The 21,609-nt window shown below is 44.3% G+C and overlaps 1 protein-coding gene across 1 annotated transcript in view; it reads left to right on the forward strand.

Annotated features, from left to right (window-relative positions):
- LOC141147756 (carboxypeptidase O-like) overlaps positions 1-21,609 on the forward strand; it is a 117,565-nt gene that overhangs the window by 58,548 nt on the left and 37,408 nt on the right. The window contains exons 3-4 of the mRNA XM_073634938.1: positions 1,532-1,656; positions 18,640-18,751. Coding sequence (XP_073491039.1) covers positions 1,532-1,656; positions 18,640-18,751 — 237 coding nt within the window. The remainder of the gene's footprint in view (positions 1-1,531; positions 1,657-18,639; positions 18,752-21,609) is intronic.

A 21,609-nucleotide genomic window follows, 5' to 3' on the forward strand; every position in this document is an offset into this window, starting at 1 on the left:
TTAGTTAGCACACATTTGAAAATACATGTATAAGCTGCAGAGCAAGACCATGGCACCCCATTATTATCTGCAGTCCTAACTCTGTATTGGACAATGAGGCTGACCATTCCGTTTTATTATTAGTTGGCCATGTGCCACTTTGGTTCATGCTAATCCACAAGACACATATCTGAATTTACTGGTGTGTTCAAAGGCAGGCAGATATCTACCTATCCACAGTACTAGGGTAGACATCTTCCTGCCTGTGACTACCCTTACAAATAAATGTTTCATGCTTCATGGAATTGTACTATTCTAATCTTTAACCTCTTCCCGCCTGCCCGCCAGCCATCAAATGACGGCTGGGCAGCGTGGCTCTCGTTCTGGGTGGACGTCATATGACGGCCCTCCAGAACGACCGCTCTCATGCGCCCCTGGGGGGCGTGCAGCGCAGCGATCACAGCCGCACCGTGTTGCTAGGACACATCGCGACCCCGATCTGTGTAAAGAGCTGGAGCCACGGCTCTTTAACCATGTGAATGGCGGTGTCCAATCACAGCCGGTCACATGTAAAGACGGAGATGCCGTTAATCGGCACTCCTCACCTCACACTGACAGGGTGTGAGGAGAGGAGAGCCAATCAGTGGCATCTCCTTACAGAGGACATCTAGAAATGTAATCAGGGCACTGATCATCAGTGTCCTGATTACAATTAAGTGCCAGCAATGCCACTGCCAGCAATCAGTGCCAACCAGTACCCACAATTGGCACCAATCTGTGCCCACAAGTGCCAGCAATCAGTGCCCAAAAGCGCCAGCAATCAGTGGTCATCAGTGATGCCAGTCAGTGCTGGCTATCAGTGCTGCCCATCAATGCCCATCACTGGTGCCCATCAATGCTCATCACTGCTGCCCATCAATGCCACCCATCAATGCCCATCAGTGCCGCCCATCACTGCCGCCTATCTGTGCTGCCTATCTGTGCCCACCAGTGCTACCTATCTGTGCCCAGCAGTGCCGCCTATCTGTGCCCAGTGCCTACCAGTGCTGCCTATCAGTGCTTATCAGTGCCACATATCAGTGCCACCTATCAGTGTCCATAAGTGCGGCATATTCATGTCTCCTCATCAGTGCCACCTAATCAGTGCCCATAAGTGTCACCTCATCGGTGCCCATAAGTGCCACCTCATCAGTGCCCATCAGTGCTGCCTCATCAGCGCCCATCAGTGGTGCCTCATTAGCGCCTATCAGTGAAGGAGAAAAATGACTTATTTACAAAATTTAAAAAACCCAGGAGTGATTAAATACCACCAAAAGAAAGCTCTATTTGTGTGAATAAAATGTTAAAAATGTCACATGGTTACAATGTAGCATGACCGCGCAATTGTCATTCAAAGTGTGCGCTGAAAGCTGAAAAATTACTTGGGCAAGAAGGGGGTGTAAGTGCCCTGTATTGAGGTGGTTAATAAACATTTATTGAGATTTTTTTTTTCTATTGCAAATAAAAACATATTATATTGATAGTGTTAATTAACTGTCATTCTTCATTTTAGCTGGACCTTTGGAAACCAAGCATATTAGAGGAAATCTCTCCTGGAAGGGAAGTACATGTTCATGTGCCACCTTCTCTTCTGGACCAAATAAAAGGAAGTCTGCTTCAAAGAGATATTGCATTTACGTATGTATTTGAGTTTTGTATTTTCCAGCTATATATAACACCAACATATTACACTGCACTTTTCAGAGAGCATAGATCCATTCCTCGCAGTCTTCCTTCAAAAGAGTATATATTTTAGAGATAGAGCAGAAAAACACTTATTAAGGAAAATTTAGACATATGCCAATTGCTTTACACTCATGTTCTGGGGTAAACAGCCTATTTGCCTTTAGTATATCAAGCTAAAAAAAAATCATACATTTTAAACTGTGGTGCAGACTCTTAAAAAGCAGACCCCTATCCATCGGAAAGAGAAAATGCTTTTTTTGGCCATGACATGAGAAACTTGGCTGGAGAGGAGCTATGCAAGATTGCAGAAGAGAGTAGGGTAAAACAGGGGAAAGGGTATGTAATGCAATATATCCTGTATAGGCACTCTTGACTGAAACTAGTGCAAATAACAAACAACAATGATAATATCATAGTGCCATAAAAAAAGGATATGTGAAATTAACCATAATTCAGCCTGGGTTCACACTTGTACAACAAACTCTCCGACATTGGGAGCTCATGTCGCATGACGTGTGAAAATCAATGTTTCCCTGAGAGCCGTCTTAACTGGTCCGACACAAGTCGGTCTGACTTTGAAAATGCTCCCTGCACTTCTTTGGCACTTCTTTGGTCCAACTTTGATCCTACTTCAGCCGATTGAATATCATTGAAGTCGGATCAAAGTAGGATTTTTGTCCATCTGACTTGTGACATCCGACATGGTGATTACAGCAGCAGTAAAAGGAATTTATGTCACTCTGTGATTGTTTTGATTGGTCAAAGGACAAGCCATACTATCTCAAAGTTGGAGCAAAATCTTATCTTGTTCATGCAAGTCCGATGGAAGTAAGACCAAAGTAGGACTAATGTAGGACCGATGTAGCAGGGCAAAGTAGGATGACAGTCGTACAACAGTTGTGTCGTATTAGTGTGAACCCAGCCTAATACAGTGGTTGTCCCAAACACTAAGCAGTGTTCAACTACAACTTCAACTACATGGTGATAGAAGCCTCATGCACTCAGCTCTGATAAAGAGGAGGCTCCAGTTGTAGTAGCTAGCAATAGATAGTAGAGAAGCCCATAAAATTAGTATTTAACAAATGAGTAAAATTACACTCAAAGATGTAACAGTAATGAGAATAATTAGAGAGTAGCTAAGGAACACAACATTTCACAGTGGGGTACACAAGCCTCAGTTAGCATCTGGGGAAGAATCACATGCACAGTGAAAGGAGAAGAAAGACATTTCATTGGTGGAATAAATCAACCAAATCTCACACACACATAAAACAAACCTCTGATGATGATGTCAGCACTCACAGAAACAGGTTTGGTGAACTGCTTCTCTTTTATCAGCTTGCTTAAGGGACTACTTATGCGTTTAACTTATTTGTGAGAAATGTTACTTAAATCTGAGAGATAAACTCATAACTAGCCTAATAAACCTTTAAATACCAAAGGTAAACTGGATAAAATAAGAATTTGTAAAATATGACCAATAAGTCATAAGCTGTGTTCAGATTTATAATACTTAAGGGGAGGGGGGGTTCTACCAGATTCCGATAAGCCGTCCAGATTCCGATAAGCCTCCTGCCCACAGGGGAGAGGGCTTTGTCCCCATGAACATAGGGACAAGGTGCTTTGGGGTGGGGGGACAGAGCCCCCCAAACCACCCCCCCATGTAAAAGGCATGTGGCCTGGTATGATTCGGGGAGGACCCTTTCCTGGCCTGCTAGGCTGCATGCTCGGATAAGGGTCTGGTATTGAGTTTGGGGGGACCCCACCCCTTTTTGTTTTTAAATTTTGGCGTGGGGGTTCCCCTCAAAATCCTTACCAGACCTAAGGACCCCATACCATTTTTAGAAAAAAAAATTTATTGGCGAAAATGGTTGTTTTTTTTTTTTTTTACAGTCTGGAAAATCTATTTAAATGTCTTTTATTTTTCTTTATATATGTCAGTTTTGCTGCAGCAGGTTCTATAAATGGTACAGATGTGCCGCTTTACAGGCAGACTAAGGAGACCCCCTAGACACTACATTTAAAGAAATTTTGAATTGTATTTTTTCACTTTAAGCTTCATTAATATCACTGCTCCTTTAAAAATTGTATTTAAAAAAAGTTAGCATTTTTTATGACAAAGTCTAACCGCCAAATGCCTGCTCCTTCATCTGACAGTTCTTAAATAGGTAAGGGGCTGGGACACCTTTTGACATCACCTGATGGCACCGCCAACTTGTGACGTCACCTACCCAGCATGCACCATAGTTACATAGTTACATAGTAGGTGAGGTTGAAAAAAAGACACAAGTCCATCAAGTCCAACCGATGTGTGATTATGTGTCAGTATTGCATTGTATATCCTTGTATGTTGCGGTCATTCAGGTGCTTATCTAATATCTAACAGTCGTTGACATCACAAGGGGGCAGTGCCACCAGGTGGCCCGACCCTTATATATTTAGTAACAGACAGAGGAGCAGGCACTCGGCAGTTTGCCACCATCACGGGCGGGGCATTTTTTTTCGAGTCTGGTGGTGTGGCAGGCGTCGTGATTGATGATGGATCAGGGAATATTATTTTTTTATTTTTCTAATAAAGGAATTGTCAAAAACTGCCTCCTGTCTATTTATTTTTGACACTCTTTTCTTGAGTGTACAATGTAAAAGGGTGCTTCCAGATTCGGATAAGCCCCCTGCCTGCAGACCCCCACAACCACCGCCCAGGGATGTCAGGAAGAGGCCCTCGTCCCCATTTATGTTGTATTGCCAGTAATGGCTTGCAGCTGTGAGTCAATTTGCAGAAGAAGAATTTCTCTTCAAACTATAAGATTGTCCAAAGGGGATATTCCATTTCCACAGGGAATGATGGTAACTAATCTGGTGGAGGTAGGAGTTGCCTGCTGTAGGTTTAAGTGAGCTCTGGAATGAAAATTACCAGTTTTGTCATGCATTAACATGGTCATTGGCACATTAATTCAGAAAGACCAAGTAGGTTTCATTCCCACTCACCAAACCTGGATAATTTACCTGTATACCTTCATACAGAATTACGTGAAATACTCATGCAGGGGTGTTCATTCTCTCCACTCTTATTAGTTACTACTCTTACCCTCTTATTGTGCATTTGATTACCCTGATAACACACTAAATATCATCGTATTTCTATTGCTGACACCAAAAATTTTACTCAATTCACAGACGTGATCCTGTTTGTCACCAATCCAATCACATAAAGTCCTGGAAATACTATTTCAATTTGCATCTGTGTTACGCCTCATGGTCAATAATCAAAAATCCTAGGCATTTAACATTACTCTCTCACAACAGATGGTCGATCACCTGCAAAAGACTTATGAACTTCAATGGACTTCTACTACTTCTTCACTATTTAGGGATCCATCTAACAACCTCATATGATGGGTTATACACAGCCAATTGCCCTCCCCTTCTGTGTTAACTCAAATCCCATCTTACCACCTTGGACAAGTGAAAGGCTGGCCATTGGCTAGCCTGGGTTTGTAGGAGGAGTCGGGGCCATATAATCCCCCTCCTCCTCTCCTACGTTCTCGTCGGCTTGCATTTCCGGGTTGGACAGCAGGCGACAGGCGTTTCCGGTTCCGGGTCAGGTGTTTCTGGACAGTGGACGTTCGGCTCTCCGGTCAGCTTCGGGGGGTCAGTATAGGTCCGGTCAGCCTGGCAGAGGGGGTTGCTCAGGTTTGACCATGTTTTTCCCGCTCCACACAGGTATTGGTTTCATACATCGGTCGGCAGACGTGCAGACAGGCGGGACGCTTCTCTTCTCCTCAGCTGAGGCTCGGTCTCCCTAAAGTTCCCTTACGAGCATTTGTTTCTTACACAGAGGCTGGCGAAGGTAAGTCTGGTGTCTGAGGCCAGGGGACAGGAGCAGGGGGTGGATGCATTTAGGGCGGCTTTCAGGGGCTCATGTACGGTGTGTTTTTGGATCCATGTAGGGGCTCGGTCAGGTGCTGCTGCACTAAGCTACCTGCTGAGTCTTGTAGTTTCACAGCAGGGACTCATGCAGCTTCTCAGGCTGCCACTTAAACTCGCATCAGCAGCACTTTTTCTAGCCTAATCAGGCACGCTCAATGTCAATCACTGCCTGTCGCCATAGTCCCATCAGCATTGTATGTTACTGCTTTGTTTTCGTCATACTACATGTGATTCTTATGTCATAGGTTTACTCTGGGTCATTTCCAGCTTCACTTGCACCAGGCATGTCTGGCATCACTTACATAGCTCAGGCAGGCCTGCTGAGTCTGTTAGTTCCACAGCTTGGTGACCACGTTACCCCTCTCAGGCTGCCACGATACCATACAGTCAACTCCATATCACATCGCTCGATTGCATCAGGGGACGCTCAGCCTAAGGTATCCTACCCCTGGTTATAAAAAAAAATAAAAAATAAAAGTTCATTCATAATTACTTTCACCACAGCTGCACCTTTTCTCCTCTCACTACAGTGATCATGTCCACTTTGGTCAGGTGGTTTCCTTGTGTTGACAGGTTGTGAGGTTGTTTTGTCAGCTTGTATTTTCCATTTTGTTCAGTACATGCGTCAAGATGTTGTTACAGGTGGATTCTTCACTTTCATTCAGGAACGGTGTGAAGGTGTGTTCTGTGTGTCTTTCGTCCAGGGGTTATAGCTAGGGTTACTACATACCAGGAACTGTCACGTCTACAGTTCCGTGCAGGCTGAGGTTTTGTTTTTAAATGATTGTAACATTTGCAATCTTCTCGCCTGTACATCATACGTCATACGTTGCACGTCACGTACATTCCTATTCCTGCCTACCACGGTCTGTAGGTATCTAGCCCTGAGTGTTCGTTTTTAATTGCCTGTCTCTGCGCAACAGGTTACTCGGGCTCGCGACTCACTCACGTAGGGTCACGGTCAGTAGTGTACTTACGTGCTGTTGGTATTTTATTCAGCACCACTCATGGTTAGGGACATTTGAGGCTCAGGGCATGGTTTGGGCTGACTATATCTAGTTGTTTTTTCCACAGACTGGAACATGTCTCATGTGTCGGAGAGGGACGAATTTGCCTATATTCCTCCTACTCCAGTCAGGGGCTCAGAGCATGGAAACACTTCATCCCTAAGAAATTGGACTATCCCTAAACTTATTGCTGAGCTCCGTCACAGGGGCATTCCATTCCCAGCCATGGCCAGGAAAGCGGAGTTGTTCAGATTCCTCTGTTCTAACCCATCTCAGCCTCAGCCTACTACCAGTGCGGAGCACGTGTCCTTGATTACGTCATTGACTCAGATCCATGCTGTGTTAAACACACTCTCCACTTCTGTCCAGCAGTTACAGGACAGGATGGATGTCATGGAAGCCTGCCCAGCCAGCGTGGTAGCTGCAACAACTTCAGCAGATCCCAGGCCATATGGGTCCTCCTTAGGTAACACCAGTGTGCCGCTATCTCTGGCTGTTCCATCTCCTTTGACCATTCTACCATCTGTTTCCCCTGCCCATTTCATTCCTGCTAACCTTAGAAAGGATATTTTGGAGGGAAAGGATGTCAATTTGGCGTCCTTGCTCATAGCGTCACAGGATGTCGTGGAAAACAAGACTTATGCTTACGGGGAAGTCTCGGTAGTCCTCAAAACCCATGATCCGAGGCTTAATCGCAAGTTGAGCATTGCTAAGTTCGTCCTTGCTTTCGGTATTTACAGGGATGTTATTTGTACAGTCAGTCCTGGTAGAAGGGAGGAGATGGACCTTTATCTCCATAATCACCTTCTATGATTACCACCGATCTTTTTCGGCCAAAGTCGCTGCCACTTGGGCACAGTTTCAGTTGGTCTCATGTTAGAGCAACATTGACACTGAGCTTTTTTGTAGGCATTTTGCTAGTCAAAAGTCTTCAACTTTCAGTCATCTGCCCACACTGCCAATTGGTGTCCTATCCTGGATCATCCGGTGGCTTCAGGGTCCAACAGGCCAGGGTTTAGTGGTTCTTCTACGGGGCCTTCTGGGCAGTTTGATAAACTGGGCAGGCCCATCCATTTGTTAGGAAAGGCTCAGTTGTGTAACAATTTTAACTACACGGTTTGCAATTACAACCAGTGCAGACTCCTCCATATTTGTGCCAACTGTTTCAGGGTGCACCCCAAGTCTGCCTGTCCCATCAAGGCACCCAGTTCCTCATGACTGAGCCGAGTTAATATCCCTAGGCTAGTTTTTTGGTTGTTGCACCACCCTTCCCCGGGTCTGAGGCAGCTTCTGGTTGAAGGCTTTTCTGAGGGGTTTCATACAGGTCTTATCACCCTACCTTTGCAGACAGTGGAATGTGCCAATTTGTTGTCTGATGCCACCAACACCCAGGTAGTAGATGAATTGTTGAAGGAGGAATTAGCCAAGGGGTTCATCATTGGGCCTTTTGTGTCCTCACCGCTTAAAATGTGGAGGGTTAGCCCCATTTGTGTGGTAAGAGGTAAATTTTCTAATAAATTTCGTATAATCTATGACCTGTCGGCTCCTCATTCTTCACCCGTACCTAGTTTAAATTCGCTCGTTCCGTCAGAAGAAATTTCATTGCAATATTCATCGGTAGACTTAGCCATCCAATACATTTTACAGTTGGGTCAGGGCACATGGTTGTCTAAGGTGGACATTTCAGATGCCTTCAAATTACTTCCCATCAAACCATCTCTCTGGCAATGGCATGGGTTCAAATGGCGGGAGCTTTATTACTTTGCCACTAAGTTAACGTTTGGCTCCAAAAGCAGTCCTTGGCTCTTCAACACGTTTGCCTCAGCTCTCAATTGGGTTTTGACTTCTCAGATGGGGTGTGGCAAGGTCATTCACTACTTGGATGACTTCTTGTTATTAGAAAGCCCAGCACAGCCTTCCAAGGACCTTGCTGCACTCACGGTATTGCTCACAGATCTGAATGTCCCCTGCCACTGTAATTACCTTTTTAGGTATTACCTTAGATTCTGTACGCTTGATCGCAAGTCTGCCTCAGGACAAGCTGGTCAGGATCCGGGGTATCATACACAGTTTGGTCAGGTCCCCAGTGTGCTCTAAAAAAGATTTGCAGTCTTTGTTAGGTATGCTAAACTTTGCTATGAGGATTATTCCTCAGGGCAGGGCATTTGTGTCCAGGCTTTTGGCTCTCCTTCCTCTCAATCAAGATGTCGATTCAGCAGTGCTATTGCAGGCCGATGCTCGGGCAGATCTGCTGATGTGGGATCAGTTACTGGACAAATGGAATGGGATCTCCATGTTCATCCATCCACCTACGACATTTTCTTCCAGAGTTTTCTCGGATGCTGCAGCCTCGGTAGGTTTTTCAGCGGTGTTTGGGGGTCAGTGGCTAGAAGGCCCTTGGCCTTCAGAGGTGTCGGACTTTCCCAGGTTTGCCCAGACATCAGCACTTTTTGAAATTTATCCGATTGTGGCTGCAGCTATCACTTGGGGACCCTCCTGGTCTGGACACACAGTGGTGTTCTTCACTGATAACTCGGCCACTGCTGAGATTATTAATAAGGGTAGATCCGGTTCTCTCCTGATAATGTCGTTCATGCTCAGGTGGACGTGGTTGGGCCTCAAGTATAATTTCCATTTCCAAGGGGAGTTCATTAGTGGAGTCTATAATGTGGCTGCTGATGCATTATCTCGTGCTGATTTCCGGCGTTTTTCCAACAGCTTCCAGAAGCGGATCAGGTGGGTCAGCCGGTCCCGCCATTGGCCCTGCTGATATTGGATTAGTCGCACTCAGGGCGCAGGCATACATCCTGGTGAATGTGTCACTGTCAAAGAACACGCTCAGGGCATACAAGACAGCGTGGAGGTGTTTCAGTGGTTTCAGGTCTCTCTATCCCTGCAATTGGGTGGGGGATGTCATGTATATGATGTCTTTCATGGCCTATTGCCAGTTCAAGTTGTCACTTTCATTCAATACCATTAAGCTTTACCTTGCAGCATTTCTCTTCACCACTCCATCCTGATAGACCGTCCTTTTTTGCAGCTCATCCTATTAAAGCCATGCTTAAAGGTATCCAGAGAACGCAGGGGAAACCAGGAGTCACACGTTTGCCAGATGTTCTGTGATCTAGCAGATCTATTGTCCCGTTCTCCCTTTGGGTTGGGTCCCAGTTTGGTTCTCAAGGCGGCAATCTTCCTTAGATACTTTGGTTTCCTCAGCCCCGGGGAGGTGTCCCGAGCGGGTCTGCAAGCAGCAGTTCTCCTCAAGGGGAGTCTTTCCCGATCACTATGCTCTTCAACTCCCCAACAACAAGAACCAGCAGTTTGGGCAGGGTTTTGTGGTTAGTTATTACGCTACCAATACTGTCTGGTGTCCAGTACAGGTTTTGGATCAGCTTGCCGCCTTGTTTCCAGCAGCCCTTCACGATAGCCCATTGCTTCCTTTTCCCACACAGGCTCTGACTTCTAGTCAGTTTATCGCACATATTAGGATTCCGATAGCTAACTTAGGATTGAACCCGAGACAGTTCTCAGGTCATTCTTTCAGGATCGGTGTAGCATCTGCGGCATCCAAGCAGGGGGTCCCATCCCATGTCATCCAATATATGGGACGCTGGCAATCTTCTTGCTATAGTCGTTACATTCCTGATCCCCATGTGGAGGTCAAACATGCTTTTGCTACTTTGTTAAATTAAGTTATTTGTCATGTTTTCATTAAATTCCACTTACTGTACCTAGTTGTTCTCTCTTCTTGCCCTCTTTTAATCTTACTCTCACGGGCGACCACAGCACACCTCAGGTCGCCACAGGTGGGGTTACGTCTCAGCCAGTATCCTGACTCTGACTACAAGTAAAAGGCTGGCCATTGGCTAGCCTGGGTTTGTAGGAGGAGTCGGAGCCATATAATCCCCTTCCTCCTCTCCTACATTCTCGTCGGCTTGCATTCCTGGGTTCCCTCCCACCCATTCCCCAATTTTTCCCATATTTCATACTCAGGGTATGCCCTCTTTTAAGCTTACTCTCACGGGCGACCACGGAACACCTCAGGTCGCCACAGGTGGGGTTACGTCTCAGCCAGTATCCTGACTCTGACTACAAATTTAGGATATCCTCATTGGGTAGAGCTGCAGTGATATACAGTAGATGATCTACCAACTGCCATTCCTAAACCTGATGCAATAGCCACAGGCATGGGGAGCTCTATCCTGCTGCCTGTTATTCCTATGAAATCCAGCATCTCCTTGTACTAATTTGACACTGTGAATGCCAGAATCTAAAGCTCACACAGGCATGGAGATATTTAAAAAAAAATAATTGATGTCTTCCAAGCACAGTCAGGCTTAGCATAGGGACTGCAAGAGAGTGCCACCAACCAAGATGGCAAACAAAGACAGATCACTGCTCAGCAATGATGAAGATACTGGTGGTGAGTTTATTTTTTCAAAGCTGCAAATGGATTATAAAAACTGGAGGTGGCCTCTAACTTCAAAGCAGACCTATCCCATATAATCAAGAAGGCAGTGCAACAGCACATGGCCCCTTGTAAACTGTGCCACAGGAGCACAAGACCCAAATGATGCCATTAGAGCATGGAGTCAGCAACCTGGAAGATTAAATAGAGGTCATACTAGCATGGGCTTAAAATTCTACACAAAAGTTAGGAATGCTTGATAGCACTAATAGACAATTTAAATGACCTAGAAAATAGGTAGCACAGGAATAATCTATGGATTATAGGACTGCAGAAATCCTACCATGCGGCAGACCTGCACACGTTTACAGCATTTATCCTTTCACAAACACTAGGCCTCAAGACCCCCCTCAAAGTGGAACAAGCACATAGGTTTGGACCCATTCATATGGATGCCATGACCCCGTATCCTGTGATTGTCCTTTGTTTGGACTTCACAGACCATACCCAAATATTGTATGGCTTTCGAGCGCAACATAATCTTTATGCAGAGGGGCGCAAAATATTGCCTTTTGACGATTACTCAGTGTAAGTCACTAACCATTGTAAGGTCTTAAAGGTATCAGGTATGCTGGACTCTAGTTAACAAAAGTGTAAAATACATTCTCATGAACTGTAAGAATCACTACAACAAATCAGAAGACTTACTTTTCAAAGAAAAGATAGTATACGTGATTCATATTTTACACTGACGGGATGGATGTGCAGTTGGATATTACTTGGTATGGGGCATGGATGGGTCATGGGTTGTTTTTGGACCTAACACCTATGCCACACTCACTTTGGTTTGCTTTTGTCTGTAAGAATAAAATAATAATGATTGTCATTAGAGATACAGGTGTGTGTGTGGTGGGGGCAGCTGAGTGTCTACAGGTGTGTGTGTGTGTAGGGGGGCAGCTGAGTGTGTACAGGTGTGTGTGTGTGGGGGGGCAGCTGAGTGTGTACAGGTGCATGTGTATGGGGGGGCAGCGGAGTGTGTACAGGTGTGTGTGTGTGGGGAGGGGGCATCTGAGTGTTTACAGGTGTGTGTGTGTGGGCATCTGAATGTGTACAGGTGTGTGTGTGTGTGTGTGTGGGCAGCTGAGTGTGTACAGGTGTGTGTGTGTGTGTGGGGGGCAGCTGAGTGTGTACAGGTGTGTGTGTGGGGAGGGGAGCTGAGTGTGTACAGGTGTGTGTGTGGGGGGGGCAGCTGAGTGTGTACAGGTGTGTGTGTGGGGGGGTCAGCTGAGTGTGTACAGGTGTGTGTGTGGGGGGGCAGCTGAGTGTGTACAGGTGTATGGGTGGGGGGGGGCTGAGTGTGTACAGGTGTGTGTGTTGGGGGGGAAGCTGAGTGTCTACAGGTGTGTTGGGGGGCTGAGTGAATAGACGTGTGTTGGGGGACTGAGTGTATACAGGCATGTTCAGTGAAGGGGGTGCCAGATGGGGGGGTGCCAGATATGGATCCGCCCCAGGTGCCAAATGCTCTAGGTACGCCCCTGCCCCCATGGCTTTATTTAAATGTTTACCTAATTCCTAATCCAATTTTAAAACATAATGGTGGTTATTTACTAAGACTGGAGTGTGCAAAATATGGTGCAGCTTTGCATAGAAACCAGTCAGCTTTCAGGTTTTATTGTCAGAGCTTAACTGAACAAGCTGAAGCTGATTGATTACCATGCACAGCTGCACCAGATTCTGAGTGCACCCGTTTTAGTAACTCTCCCTCACTGTATTATTCAGGTTTGGGATGCTGTCATATATTCTGGGGGGTTATAATCTTTGAGTAAACCTCCTATGGCTTTTACCCATAACCCTGCCTTCCCACCAGCCTTTCAGGGTCCAGCAAGCTTTTGGAAATGGATTATTAGGGTCCTACACAGACTTATAGACTAATTACCACAGATGGTGTTAAAGTGTTTGTAAAGGCAGAAGTATTTTTTTTTAACTTAAAGTGGTTGTAAAGGCAGAAGGTTTTTTTTTATCTTAATGCATTCTAGGCAATAAGATAAAAAAAAACCTTTTGTGTGCAGCAGCCCCCCTGAGCCCCCCTAATACTTACCTGAGCCACATCTCTATCCAGCGATGTGCATGACTGCTTTGGCCGTCCGGGACTCTCCCTCCTGATTGGCTGAGACACAGCGGTGGCGCCATTGACTGCCGTTGATGTCAATTAAAGTCAGTTAGCCAATCATGACAGAGAGGGGCGGGGCCAAACCACGGCTCTATGTCTGAATGGACACATGGAACTGCGGCTCGGCTAAGGTGCCCCGATAGCAAGCTGCTTGTGTGGGGGCACTTGACAGGAGGAATGGGGCAGGAGCACTGAAGAGGGATCTGAGAAGAGGAGGATCTGGGCTGCTCTGTGCAAAACCATTACACAGGGCAAGTAAGTATAACATCTTTGTTATTTTTAAAGAAAAAAATGAGACTTTAGTATCGCTTTAAGGAATTCTGTACAGTAAGGTAAAAAACCTTCTGTGATCACCCACCCAGTGCACCTAAATACTTACCTGAGCCCAATCTTGATCCAGCACTGTGCCTTAAAGCAGAAAAGGTTTAAACTGCTATTATAAATTATTGGTATCCAAAATAAATCAGTAGTTTATTTAGTCCTAAATATCGGTTAGAAACCAAAAATGGTAAACCGACACATAGGGTAAATAGAAGGCGCTCAGAAACAATAAAGGTATACCTTGCAGTATACAATGATGGTGATAACCTCTATTGGTCAATAAGTTACCTGGGTGTAAACAATAAAGGTATACTTTGCAGTGTACAATAGTGGTGATAACCTCTATTAGTGAATAAATCACCTAAGTGCAGCACACTGAATTAACAGTGGACCACAAAAGTATATAAACCTGTAAACATAAAATAAAACATTCAAATATATAGTGTGACCATATGAATTAATACACACATATAAATGTGACAACAACTTGAAAAAATAATAAACACGTGCAAATATTTCAATTCATGCTGCAAAAGTTAGAAACTCAATATACAGTCCATGAATGAAAACAGCCTCCAAACAGGCTGCAGGTGATATAAAATGGTGACGAAAAAAATCAAATGTCCCACACAGATGATTTCTCAGTGATAAATGTCAAATGATGAGTAACTTCGTGCTTCTTCCACCTCACCACCGTGCCAGTGAATCACACTCTCCAGACATACACTCACCGAAATAAAATGCCAGCATTCTCATGCAAGGCAAAACACGTTCTCTTTACCACACTCCAGGGTAAATAGTGTATACGAGGTTCACAGCGATGGTATTCAATGGATCCACATAAAAGAAAATGAATGCTCCAATAGTGTAATTCAGCAACAACAATTTATTAAAATCACTGCAATCCTCACACATAGCACTCACATTGTGTAAAAGTAAAAAAGGCAAAGAACGTGTAATCAACAGCAAGCCTCAACTTTGTGGATAAAACAATAACCAATGGTCACGGCGGACCCGAGGTGTGCAGCTGCTGGGTATGCTCTCACCCCTCCCTCGGGAAACCTCTGTTCCTCCGTGCGCTCGTAATCCTATCTTCCTGTGTGGCTGACAGCATGTACGTCACAACTCACAGCCACGCCCCCGACATGTTTCGTCATGGATAGACTTATTCATGGGATTTGCTGTGTTCGCTGCCACTCAACCCTTTTATCTGCTCCTAAATACACGCCCACTGGGTCACGTACTGCGCATGCGCACACCTCGCTTCCCCGTGCGCTGGATACAATGATGTCTAGTACAGCAGATACAAGTGGGAATCAGGCACATGAGAAAACTCTAAAATGATTAATACAGTAAACGGAATCTAAGCAATCTGCCCAAATAATGTGCTTATATAAGTGTAAACCGCGATTTCCTGGATAAGTTAAAATACCATTTCAATCATAGCCAGCAGTTACAATGATCTTCCACAAGGTTAATCCGCTGCCTAACTAAGAGAATAATTCATATAGCAAACCCATTGCAGGGTACAGAGGCTGAGATCGAATATTAACTGGTCTAAGCACACTCATTACCTGGTCTTAATACATAAAGAATATAAACAAATATAAGGCAACATTCCTCCTGTATACCACAATTTAAATTATATTCAGGTTACATAAAAATGCTGAACTAAAGGACATTAAATAATCTAAAAAATCTATAAGAATTTATATAAATCCTCCAATAAAATATAAACCATATGATCAGATGTTGAATTCCACTTTTGTGGATACATGTAAATTTAAAATATATAAACTTCTAAAAAATATGAATATATATCTATAATATATTAATATTCTATAAGGATACCAATTAATCAAACCGAACAAAAGTTACATAGAGTTATAACTGACCCCTCGGGTAAGTACTAAACGACAATCCGTGACCCACCTAATGTAGGTGTTCAATATACAGTAATTACAAGGGTGATAACCGAAAAAACATATACCACATATATGATATAAAATGTCTGTTTTTTTTTTTTTTTTTTTTTTCAAACAGACATTTTATATCATATATGTGGTATATGTTTTTTCGGTGTTTTGTCGTTTAGTACTTACCCGAGGGGTCAGTTATAACTCTATGTAACTTTCGTTCGGTTTGATTAATTGGTATCCTTATAGAATATTAATATATTATAGATATATATTCATATTTTTTAGAAGTTTATATATTTTAAATTTACATGTATCCACAAAAGTGGAATTCAACATCTGATCATATGGTTTATATTTTATTGGAGGATTTATATAAATTCTTATAGATTTTTTAGATTATTTAATGTCCTTTAGTTCAGCATTTTTATGTAACCTGAATATAATTTAAATTGTGGTATACAGGAGGAATGTTGCCTTATATTTGTTTATATTCTTTATGTATTAAGACCAGGTAATGAGTGTGCTTAGACCAGTTAATATTCGATCTCAGCCTCTGTACCCTGCAATGGGTTTGCTATATGAATTATTCTCTTAGTTAGGCAGCGGATTAACCTTGTGGAAGATCATTGTAACTGCTGGCTATGATTGAAATGGTATTTTAACTTATCCAGGAAATCGCGGTTTACACTTATATAAGCACATTATTTGGGCAGATTGCTTAGATTCCGTTTACTGTATTAATCATTTTAGAGTTTTCTCATGTGCCTGATTCCCACTTGTATCTGCTGTACTAGACATCATTGTATCCAGCGCACGGGGAAGCGAGGTGTGTGCATGCGCAGTACGTGATCCAGTGGGCGTGTATTTAGGAGCAGATAAAAGGGTTGAGTGGCAGCGAACACAGCCAATCCCATGAATAAGTCTATCCATGACGAAACATGTCGGGGGCGTGGCTGTGAGTTGTGACGTACATGCTGTCAGCCACACAGGAAGATAGGATTACGAGCGCACGGAGGAACGGAGGTTTCCTGAGGGAGGGGTGAGAGCATACCCAGCAGCTGCACACCTCGGGTCCGCCGTGACCATTGGTTATTGTTTTATCCACAAACTTGAGGCTTGCTGTTGATTACACGTTCTTTGCCTTTTTTACTTTTACACAATGTGAGTGCTATGTGTGAGGGTTGCAGTGATTTTAATAAATTGTTGTTGCTGAATTACACTATTGGAGCATTCATTTTCTTTTATGTGGATCCATTGAATACCATCGCTGTGAACCTCGTATACACTATTTACCCTGGAGTGTGGTAAAGAGAGCGTGTTTTGCCTTGCATGAGAATGCTGGCATTTTATTTCGGTGAGTGTATGTCTGGAGAGTATGATTCACTGGCACGGTGGTGAGGTGGAAGAAGCACGAAGTTACTCATCATTTGACATTTATCACTGAGAAATCATCTGTGTGGGACATTTGATTTTTTTCGTCACCATTTTATATCACCTGCAGCCTGTTTGGAGGCTGTTTTCATTCATGGACTGTATATTGAGTTTCTAACTTTTGCAGCATGAATTGAAATAATTGCACGTGTTTATTATTTTTTCAAGTTGTTGTCACATTTATATGTGTGTATTAATTCATATGGTCACACTATATATTTGAATGTTTTATTTTATGTTTACAGGTTTATATACTTTTGTGGTCCACTGTTAATTCAGTGTGCTGCACTTAGGTGATTTATTCACTAATAGAGGTTATCACCACTATTGTACACTGCAAAGTATACCTTTATTGTTTACACCCAGGTAACTTATTGACCAATAGAGGTTATCACCATCATTGTATACTGCAAGGTATACCTTTATTGTTTCTGAGCGCCTTCTATTTACCCTATGTGTCGGTTTACCATTTTTGGTTTCTAACCGATATTTAGGACTAAATAAACTACTGATTTATATTTTGATTTTAAGGGGGCAGCTCGACACTTATTGTGTTCACTATTTTATTATTATTTATTCACTGTCACTGGTGTACATTTTCTTAGTATTTTTGAAGTTTATTTGGGTGCCATTGGCGCGGTGGAGGTGTTCCTCGTGCAGAGGGCGTTAGCATATAGGATACCTATCTTTACAGTATCCAAAATAAATACCTCAAACAACTTGGAACACAAAACACAGGACCACAATGCCTCATGTACAAGACCCAGAAAAGGAACCAGGGGAATGGAACCTCTTTCACCCGACATCACAGATGATGTGTCAAAACACATTTCAAGGCATTCACACCTATTCATCAGCCTAATGCTGTCAGGGCTGGGCTCAGTCCTTCCTTCTCTGAGCTGGCCGGTCAGCTCCTATCTCTCCACAGTGACTCACCTATTGATGATATCCTGCTCGTCAGTCCTGCTTACTCAAGCCGACCAGCCCAGATGATCTCTGCCTTCGCCTTGGTCGACATCACAGAGACTTTCTCCTGTGCTCCTGTTAAAGACTGGCTTGGCTGACATTCCTTCTGGCTCCAGATCCTGCTTGCTGTTCCACTACGCTGATTCCTGGCTTTCTGGCTTGTCTGACTATCCGTTCCGGTTGCCGAACTTTGACTATGTTTTGACTACGATAGTTCTATTTACTTTTCTTATTAAACAAGTGTGATTTAACTGTACTTCTGTCTCAGACTGATTCATGGTTTCTGACAGATGCGAATGCATTTAGGTGCGTTTAGGCACGTCTAGTGCTTGAGGGTTCATTTATTCCTTTGGCCAGAATATTATTTTACACCTATGGACACATAGGCTAACATTGTGGGGAGTTTAGAGGCAGAAAAAAATTTGAAACTTCTCTAAAAGCTGCGTTTTAACACCCTGTGTGCATGAGGCCAATACTGCTTGCCAGTTATTCTGCTAATCTCATGGATCCTAATTATGGCAATTATAGGTTAATATCGTGGGAGATAAAAAGAATGGACAATTCCTAGATTAACAACATAGGCTTTACTAAAGTTATTCAAATTATAGCAATGTTGACTCTGGTCAAAAGGGTAAATGGATATAGCTAGTGATGGATTTATACCTCACGCATTCTCAGTTAGTATTTTCACAAGATGTGAAAATAAAATTATTTGAAGGGTTTTATTTTAAATAAGCTTTTGTCACATTTTTTTAGTTTCTTCTCTCATTTTTTCTTTTATAGAGTCATGATCAGTGATGTACAAGCACTCATTGCTAAAAGCACTGCAAATGAACATAGAGTGCAGACATTGCTGTCCTCATTTGATTACACAAAGTACCATCCAATGCAAGAGGTAAGAATATGCATATTTGTAAATCCAATTATTGCTGGGTTGTGCGGTATAGAGTTCCCCTTTTAAGTACCCCCTTCCTTTACTCATGGCAGTTGTGCATACTCAACCCAAGACTTGCAGAAGTGAAAGGGCAAAGAAGGAGCATGGACTGGTCAGGACACTGCAACTGGGAAAGGCAGACAGTGAAACAGAGACTGGCAGTCGGGGACTGACAAATAGTCTAGACAAGAAAAAGCTATGCAAAGGAAAAGAAACTAAGATACAAATACTGCACTGCACATTAATATTGTACTGTATTTTTTATTTGTCCTGAAGGGTAATCATAATAAAGTCATTTTTATAGCAAGAGTTCATTCCAATGATTTACTGATTTTTATAGAAAAATGCTATATATCAAGCCATATGTTATATCACCTCTTTGAAAGACCATAAACAGCCATTTCCTGAGAGACTCCATGGCAGCCTACGTATGGGTTAATCCTGCCTCTCATACCTCATAGGACCCCACTCCCATAAATCTTTGCTTCTAGCCGTAGACCGTGTTCCTTTTTTGTCCTCCTCCTAGGACCAAGGTGGATCTTACCTTATGAAGTTTTCTGCGGTCCGGTTCTGGTTGCACGGTGGTTCTGATGGCGGTTCTGGAGTCCAGCAGTCCCAGCTATTAGCAGGGTGGATACGGGCAGCTTTGCGATGCCATGAAGAGCTTACTAGCCTTGCCATTGGCAGGCAAGTGGCAACTGGGCCAAACGTCCTTGCTATTAGCAGGAGGCCCCCCCCTTATTGAAGCCCGGCTGTGCAGTGGATGATCATCCCCAAATCAGACTGGACCAGGAGCGTGCGGTGGTATCGTATATTTCACTGTTTCATTTTTATATGGCAGCTGTTTTGTGTGTTTTGTTCGTCCCTGTATCTTTCTTTCTGGCCTCTATGGCGGCTGGAACGCATCTGCGTCCCACTCCGCCGCGTCTTCCGGGTTTCTGCACATTGCGAGCCTCGTCTGAAAGCGAGGCTTGGTTCGCGGATGCGCAGTTCCGGGAAAATGGCGGCGGCCGCGCATGCGCACGAGCCCCGCTTGTCGACGCTGGGGGGCGCGGTGACGTCATCGGCGGCGCCAAGTTTAAATAGCTGTCAGAATACAGCTATTACTTGGGTTGTCTGCGGGTGAAAACGGCGGCTTCCCGGTGCAGTGCTTATTCCCTGGCAAGGTAGGAGACTTCGCTGCTGGATGTCCAAGCCTCTCTCTCTCTCTGATCCCTGTGTATTGACAAGGAATTGTCCATTTCAGATACCTGGTTTTCTGCTATGGACGTGTCACCGCCCCCCAGTGGCCAACCCTTGCGCTGCAGGTAGGAATTGTTTTTTTCCTTCTGCTTCATTGTTTTGGGTTTGTTTCTTTCTGGATCCTGTTTATTTCCTTTTATTTTCCACAGCCCTAGGTCTGATCATAGACCCTCAGCACGTGAAGACACCGATCGTTCTAGATCGCATCATCAAAAACAGTCATCAAGTTCAAGGCGTTCGAGATCAGCTTCTAGGCGCCATAGTGAAGAGCCCAAGTCTACATCTGGGCGTCACTCCCACCGCCATTCCAGCCGCTCTGACAAAAGGGCTTGCTGGGGATGTAAAGCTCAGGTCCCAGAAGGTAAATCCCTCTGTGAGCTATGTTACGCCCGAGCCGCAAAAGAAAGAGGAGCTGGAGACCAGCAAGTGGAAGCTATGGTCCGAAAGGTGGTTCAGGAATCCCTGATCAGATCGGATCCCAATCATTCAGCTATCTCTCCTTCTGCTCCAGTGCTAGCTCCAGGCGGAGTCGACCTTGGGGCTCCTGGTCCCTCTAGACGCAGTCCCTCCTTAAGCGGATCCTCCGAAAGCGAGACTGATCTGAATGACCCTGGTGTGGGTTTTGATTTCTCCATGGTGCCACGGTTGGTCAAGGCAGTTAAAGACGCATTGAAATGGGAAGAGCCAGTTGAAGCACCCTCTAAACAGAGGAAATACTTTAAACATCTCAAAAAGGATCAACCGAATTTTCCCTTCTTGGGAGAGCTGGGCGAAATCATTTCAGATGAGTGGAGTAAAGTTGAGAGGAAGAACTCACTAATCTCCAAAGTGGCCAAGATGTATCCGTTTAAGAGCGAAGAGGTAAAGCATCTGGAGTCAGATCCGCTCATTGATGCTGCTTTGATGAGGTTGGTGAGGCATGTCACCCTCCCTCTAGAGGATACCATTTCATTTAAAGATGGTCTGGAAAGGAAGATCGATACTGATCTAAAACGCATCTATATTACGGCAGGTATGGCGTGTAAACCAGCCTTGGCTCTCGCAGCTCTGTCGAAAGCTATGGAGTCCTGGTCGGATGATGTGGATGCGGCATTAGCGAGTGTGTCCGAAGATTTGGTTAAGAGTTCACCAATTCATGAACTAAAACTGGCGTCAGTCTTCCTGGGGGAAGCATCCCTGGATATTATCCGCCTAGTGGCACGGGTCATGCTTTCCTCAGTCACAGCCAAGCGCGCCTTGTGGCTGCGCCCGTGGGTTGCGGATCCTGCCTCTAAACAGGCTTGGTGCAAAATTCCCTTTGAGGGTTCCTCCCTTTTTGGGAACAAACTGGACTCCGCCATTACCCGTGCTACAGGGGGTAGGTCAGGGTTCTTACCCCAGGATCGTCGCCTTTTGGGTCAGAGGAGACCCCAACCCAGGCACCGGGCCGTGATTTCAGGAGAAATTGGAAGAGAAATCAACCCTCCGGCCAGAAGTCCTCAAAGACATCCTCTTCTGGTGGGCGGGAGGCTTCTAAGTCCTTTTGATATGAAGCCTGTCCAGGCGGAGCAAGTTGGGGCTCGGTTACTCCTTTTTCA

Source organism: Aquarana catesbeiana, linkage group LG06 (genome assembly GCF_042186555.1).
Source record: "Aquarana catesbeiana isolate 2022-GZ linkage group LG06, ASM4218655v1, whole genome shotgun sequence".
NCBI lineage: Eukaryota > Metazoa > Chordata > Amphibia > Anura > Ranidae > Aquarana > Aquarana catesbeiana.